General features: G+C 67.8%; 3 protein-coding genes across 3 annotated transcripts in view; 2 read left to right on the top strand and 1 right to left on the bottom strand.

The window, feature by feature from the left end:
- Window positions 1–1,104, top strand: part of MNEG_12441 (Ribulose bisphosphate carboxylase/oxygenaseactivase) — a gene marked incomplete at both ends in the record, with an annotated part of 2,138 nt that extends 1,034 nt beyond the window's left edge. Inside the window, one exon of the mRNA XM_014039089.1 lies at window positions 694–1,104. Coding sequence (XP_013894543.1) covers window positions 694–1,104 — 411 coding nt within the window. The remainder of the gene's footprint in view (window positions 1–693) is intronic.
- Window positions 1,105–1,837: 733 nt separating this feature from the next.
- On the bottom strand, window positions 1,838–3,977 carry MNEG_12440 (hypothetical protein; the record flags this gene model as incomplete). Its single annotated transcript, XM_014039088.1, has 6 exons — window positions 1,838–1,999; window positions 2,234–2,336; window positions 2,672–2,808; window positions 3,093–3,307; window positions 3,487–3,613; window positions 3,753–3,977. 6 exons carry the CDS (start codon window positions 3,975–3,977, stop codon window positions 1,838–1,840), a joined length of 969 nt encoding a protein of 322 aa, XP_013894542.1.
- A 548-nt stretch (window positions 3,978–4,525) lies between these two features.
- Window positions 4,526–5,887, top strand: MNEG_12439 (hypothetical protein; the record flags this gene model as incomplete). Its single annotated transcript, XM_014039087.1, has 5 exons — window positions 4,526–4,630; window positions 4,958–4,982; window positions 5,169–5,251; window positions 5,438–5,606; window positions 5,820–5,887. The coding sequence occupies 5 exons, from the start codon at window positions 4,526–4,528 to the stop codon at window positions 5,885–5,887; spliced, it is 450 nt and encodes a 149-aa protein (XP_013894541.1).
- Between the last annotated feature and the right edge of the window lie 262 nt (window positions 5,888–6,149).

Here is a 6,149-nt window from a genome sequence, read left to right as displayed (position 1 = left end):
GGTGTGGGGCCAGGGAGGCGGGACGCAATGGATGGGAGGCACGCTGTTGCTGGCACCCAGGCTAAGCGGAGGCTTGCATGTCGTGTCGCGTCTGCCAAGGCTGGGCAGCGGCTGCTGAGGCACTGGTGGCGGCGGCACAACCAGCGGTTGGCAGAGCTGTCATGCCGAGGCCGGCGTTGGCGCCTGGAGGATGCCTGGGCCAGGCGCAATGGCTGGCCCAGTGAGTGGCCGCAGGCAGCGCTGACCCCCTGCCTGGCAGAATGCCACGCAGCTCCTTCCCGCAGATGGTCATTGCAAACCCTTCACACTCCCGCCCCCCTCCCAACCCCAGGTAACGACTTCAGCACCCTCTACGCGCCCCTCATCCGTGATGGTCGTATGGAGGTGCGCAGCCTGCCAGCGTTTGCATCCGGGGCTAAGGCCGGCCGCCATGGCTGCAGCGTGGGTCGGCATGGCCTTCCCTGGACGTCATTGTTGAGTCAGCGCTGCCGTTGTGGCTGTGCAGCATGCCCCACCCTGGCACCGGGGTTGTGGGGCGCTTTGTTGGTTCAGGCACTGAGACAGCGGCCTCGACACACCCAGCAGCACATGCGCATATGCAGGAGCGGGTACGTGTGCCAACTGCACGCACAACCACACTCACACACACGCCCGCACCCCCGTCCCCCGCTCCCCCCCTCCACACCCCCGCAGAAGTACTACTGGAACCCGACCCGCGAGGACCGCGTGGGCGTGTGCATGGGCATCTTCCACGAGGACAACGTGACGCGCGCAGAGGTGGAGAAGCTGGTCGACGCCTTCCCCGGCCAGTCGATCGACTTCTTCGGCGCCCTGCGCGCGCGCGTGTACGACGACAAGGTCCGCGAGTTCGTGTCCAACCTCGGCGTGGAGAACCTCTCCAAGCGCCTGGTCAACAGCCGCGAGGGCAAGGTCGAGTTTGAGAAGCCGCGCATGGCCCTGGACGTGCTCATGAAGTACGGCCGCTACCTGGTGGAGGAGCAGGACAACGTGAAGCGCGTGCAGCTGGCCGAGGCCTACATGAGCGGCGCCGAGCTGGCGGGCTCCGCGGGCTCCTCCATGCCCGAGGCCTACAAGGCCCACTAGGCGGCGCGGCTATGACGCGGCGCCCGCCAGGGCGGGCGTCGCGGCGGACGGCAGACCGCAGACGGGCCGCCAGCACGGTCACTTTTTGTCCCGCCAAGCCCCCTGCAACGCGGCCGCGCGCCACGCTGCCACCGCGGTGCGCGCCGCGGCCGTGCTGCAGAGGGGCTGAGGCGGGTTGCGGCGCGAGCTGTGCTTTGGCCCGTCTTGGTCAGGGCTCTTTTGTGAGAGGAGTGCAGGGAGCGCTGTGTGGCGCTGCAGTGATGGCTTTCCGGGAGTGGAACGGTCCGGAGCAATTGGCTCGGGACGGGGCGCGCAGTGCCTGCAAGCTGTGGCGTCGACGCGCGAATCGGCCCCAGTTTTGATGATCATGGGGGACCTCCCGCAGATCATGCCGCAACTTTTCAGGGCTCGCGCCTCGCTGTAACAAAATCATCAACACTCCGCCATGCCGGTGTGGCAGCTGGCCGCGCTGAGTGGCAGCCCTGGAGTTTGGTGACAACGCACGCGGCTGCCCTAAAAGTTGGGTGCATTGAAGTTCGCGCAACAGCTGCCCATGGGTTCAAGCTGGCTGCACTCTTGTCAGTTTGACAGAAGCCGGCTCCAGGGCAGGCAGCGGTGACGTCACTTTACAGTCCCTGTGCCTGTGATCAGGACGTACTGAAGGGAGTTGACCCCGAAGCACCACGACATGGCAGGACAGTCGAGCAGAGCACTCCTTCCACCCCCTCCCCGGTCACTCCACCCCTGCGCCGGCCAGCTCTGCGGCCACCGCCTGCTTGGCCGCCGCCACAGCGTCGCGCGGCATCAGCGCCAGGAACTCTGTCAGCTTAGACTGCGCCCGCACCAGGGCGCCGCTGCTGAACCGCACAAACTCGGCGTTCTGGGACCCGGAGATCTGCGCAAATGCAGGCAGGCACAGGACGGCGGTTGTGTGTGGGCGCAGCTCAATGCTGCCCTGAACACAGGGCCGCTGCATGACGCCGTCATTGGAAGCCCGCAAGCCGCTCCCAGGCGCAGGGGCCGCTCTGCTCTGCATGCCGCCGCCCACAAGCTCACAGTGTCCGCACACGTGCCGTGTGCGTGCGAGTGTGCGTCGCCTCGCCTGTGCTGTGCCCTACCCTGCACGCACCTGGCGTGACGGCATCGCGTCGTAGTAGCGCCGCGGGCTGTCAATGTTGGCGACAGACTCCAAAAAGTCGCCCGCCACCTCCTCAGCCTTGGCAGCCACGGCCCTGGGGGGATCAAGAGAGTCGGCGGCAACGAGCGCGCAATGGTTGGGGTGCAGGCAGCGCCCTTTGCACCAGCCTGCAACAGTATGCGGGCGGCAGCCGCCGCTGGGCCCCACGGGACCGCTGCGCAAGCCAACCCAGGGCCTGAAAACCGCCGTGCCAAGACGTTGCCGGGCCCATGCGCCCATATATTGCAAGCGCCCTCCCTTGCTGCACGCTGCCTCCCCCAGCTGGCTCCTGCCGCCCAGCAACTGCAGTGGCGGCCCGAGCTGTGATGAACACCGACCCCAGCCATACACATGCGAGTGAAGAGCCGCGCCTTTGTGTGCGCAGCGCACCTGTCGTTGAGCAGGGCGATGGCGTCAAAGAGGCTGGCCTTGGCGTCACCCGGTGGCCCCGTGATGCGCGGCAGGATGAGGCGCAGTGTCGTCCAGTCGGCGTCCTCCACCAGGTCCTTGCACTGCACCAGCTGCTCCTGTGGGGGGGCGCGGCGCGGCACAGGGGGGCAGGGTTGGGGGAGGGGGTGCAGGCCAGGGCAATGCTCACGACAGCAACACACAGCGCAGCAGTCAGCTGCCCCATATGTCGCTCACCTGCGTTGGCGGCTGCAACACCCCCTGCGGGTCGAGTCTGCTGCAAAGCTCTGCACACGTCGCACACCTGCCGCGCTCGTCCGCCATCACCGCCACGGCGCAGCCACCACCGCCTGCGCACCCCCCTCCCCACCCGTCCACCGACCCACCCCCATCCCGCTCCCACCTGCACCCTCAGCAGCGCCGTGAGGTAGAAGTACAGCGGCTTGGCGGGCTTCAGCCGCAGGTCCTTGGTCGGCACCAGGGAGAACGCCACCAGCCCCGCGGTGGCGACGGCCCCGATGGCGAGGCGGCGGCCGATGAGGCTCTGCTGCTCCTCTGTGGGGCCACTGCTGGCGGACGCCTCGCTGGGGCCGCCCCCCGTGATCCAGTCCACGTCCTCTGGGGGGCGCAGGCCGGGGGGTTGTCGGGGGGTTGACGGACAGGCTTGGCGAGCGTGCGCTGCTAGCAGCCCCCTGTTGCCTGCTGCCGACTGAGTGCAGCGCCGATTACCGCACATGTTTCATTCGTTGTCGGTCAAGGCGTCTGTGCCGTCGCGGCGCCTCTCAATGCCGCCCCACCTTCGCTGAGCCAGGAGTTGCGCTTGGAAGGGCCGCTGAACAGCGTCTCGCGCTTGTCGGTGCCGTCGATGCGCTTGGGGGCGCCGTCAAGCACCGGGTCGCGCGGCTGGGCCGGGGCGCCGCCCGCCTGCAGGCCAACGATGAGAGCGTGGTCGGGGGAGGCGCGGCGCGGCAGGGGTGGGCGGGGCCCGCAGCCTTACGTCACCACCGCCTCTGCCTTGCATGCATAACAGGCAGAATATGGAAGCAAAGAGAGCACACCGCACCTGCTGCGCCTGCTGCAGATCCGATAGCTGCTTCTTGAGCCGTGCGGCCTCCTCCTCGGCGGCGCGGAGCCGCGCAATCATGTCCTCTGAGAGCGCGGTGCCGCCCTTGGCGCCGCTGTCGCCCCCGCCCTCGGCCCTCGCCACAGGCCGCACGCGATGTGCGCGCTGCACTGAGACAAAGGGGCCCGGGCTGCTGCGCAACCCCAGGCTGCCATTGAGCAGCATGGTGCCTCTCAATGCAATTGGAGCCTCTGGGAATCGATCTAGCTTTTGCAAAGCAATGGGCGTCAGATGTGTAGAGCTTGAATAAGAAGGATCACCTTTTAATCGTTCGCGCCGGTGCTCGACGCAGTAGTCGTCCTTCGGCCCACATGTGGCCTGTGCAGCAGCTGACCTCGCACTGGAGAGGCGGACACTTCCAGGGCGCGGATTCAAAGCCGGTCGATACGGTGAAACCACAACTATGATTTTGAAATTTCTCCGGTCACCAACGGCACACCGTGCATAGCACAAGACTAGCGCACTCTGGGCCACCGTGTGCACTTGTGCAGGCTGCGTCACGTCCTTCTTGACTCCCTCGACACAGGGTGCCACCTCTCCTGGCAGCCTGCCGCCTGGCGCGCATGCAATTGACGGCTTTTGTCCCCAGCGCGCATCCCTGCCGCCAACGGCCGCCGCCAGGAGCTCGCCCCTGCCACCTGGGGTGTCATCGGCCTGCCTCACTGCTTCATCACCCCGCCACAGCGGCGCGCCGCCGCCGCCGCCCCGCTGCGATGCCGACCTCTGGGGATGCCGATGCGGCCAGGGGCCCTGCGCCCCCGCGCGCAGCGGCCGGTGACACGGTTGACGCGGAGCAGTACAACAAGCTGTGGCACGAGGTGCGCCCGGGTCCAGGGGCTCGCCTGCAGGCTTGCAGTGGTTTCGTGCTCTTATGCTTTCATGCGCATGGACGCAACAGGACCCGCAGCCGCTACCTGCGGCAGCGGGCATCCAAACCGGTCGCAGCAGATTAACAGGGCGACATGCTGATCTGCAGCAGAGGCCGGGCGTAGCGGGCCAGGCGTGCGATATAGAGGGCCCCGCCCCCAGGGGCAGCCACCCAGACAAGCATCCACGTGGCCAGGGCCAGCTGCGCGCCGCGCTAAAGCCGCTGCCCTGCAGCACCCCACCATCCACCTCTTCTCGTGCGCTGTCCCCTCCCGCAGCTGTGGGGTGCGGGCCTGCAGCCGGGTGAGAGCTTGCCGCCCCAAGCGCTCTGCTGATTGCGGGGCTGCTCGTCTGCAGCATCCTCCCAGAGCGGCTCGAGCGCCTCGCCCCGCCGCCAGCACTCGCCTTGTCCCCGTCGCCGCATTTCTAGCACCGTACCGCCGACAGCAGTGGCGCTCCTGATCCTCCCACCCCTCTGGCCCCCACAAGGCATGCACTTTGACATCGGGTCGTCTGCGCCCATGCTGGGCCGCCTCCTGGCATCTGGGGCCCTGGGACCCATGGAGGGGCGGGTGCGCCACACCCCCACCATTCTTGAACCCCAGCAGACGTGATGCAGCCAGGGCAATAGGAGCCCTGGAATGCTGCTCGTGCTGGGTTGTCAACAAACCCTGTTGCGTGCTGCCAAAATGGCACCACGTCACCACCCCCCTATATGATCCCCTCGTTCTCGCCCACCACCTGCACTCCCGGTCCAGTCCTGGCTGGTCCCCGGCTGCGGCCGCGGCTACGACGCCCTGACGGCCGCAGAGGCCGGCGCCACGGCCGTGGGCCTGGACCTATCCCCGGCGGCGGTGGCGGACGCTGAGAGCCACCGCGACAAGGCGGCGCCGAGAGAGGTGGCCCAGAGGGTCCGCTTCGTGGCCGGTGGGTCGGCTGCGGCCCGTGGTGCAGAGAGAAGGGGCGCGCAGCTGCGTGTTGAGCCCTTACTGCTTGGCGGGAGACTACTCCGCTCCGTGGAAGTATTGCGGGATGCCCTGAGCCAGGGATGGTGCTGGTGTTGGCGTTGCGGCAAGTGCCTGGGGGCATGTGTCCCTGAACACAAGTCAGGTCACCCCTGCCCCCAAAAATCAACAACAGGCGACTTCTTTGCGTACGAGGACCCCTCGGGCCGGTTTGACTTTGGCTACGACTACACGTTCCTGTGAGGACCGCGGGGGGGCGGGTGCAGCAGGGCCGTTGGCCCACCACCCCAAATTGGCTGAGCGCTGGCGCTGCAGGGTTGGATGGGGCCGTCAGCGCGCAGCCCTGCAGCACCTGCTCTCGCTCCACCGCCCAGCCCTCCCGCCAGCCCCATCGTGCGCAGCACTACCCGTGCGCGCCCCAGGCCACAGTGCGCCCCTCTCACTCCCAACCCTGGAGCCCCAACCGACCCTGACCCCGGGTCCCGCGCCCCGCCGCCCCCCCCCC

Source organism: Monoraphidium neglectum (genome assembly GCF_000611645.1).
Source record: "Monoraphidium neglectum strain SAG 48.87 unplaced genomic scaffold scaffold03245, whole genome shotgun sequence".
NCBI lineage: Eukaryota > Viridiplantae > Chlorophyta > Chlorophyceae > Sphaeropleales > Selenastraceae > Monoraphidium > Monoraphidium neglectum.
This window is presented reverse-complemented; position numbering and strand designations above follow the sequence as displayed.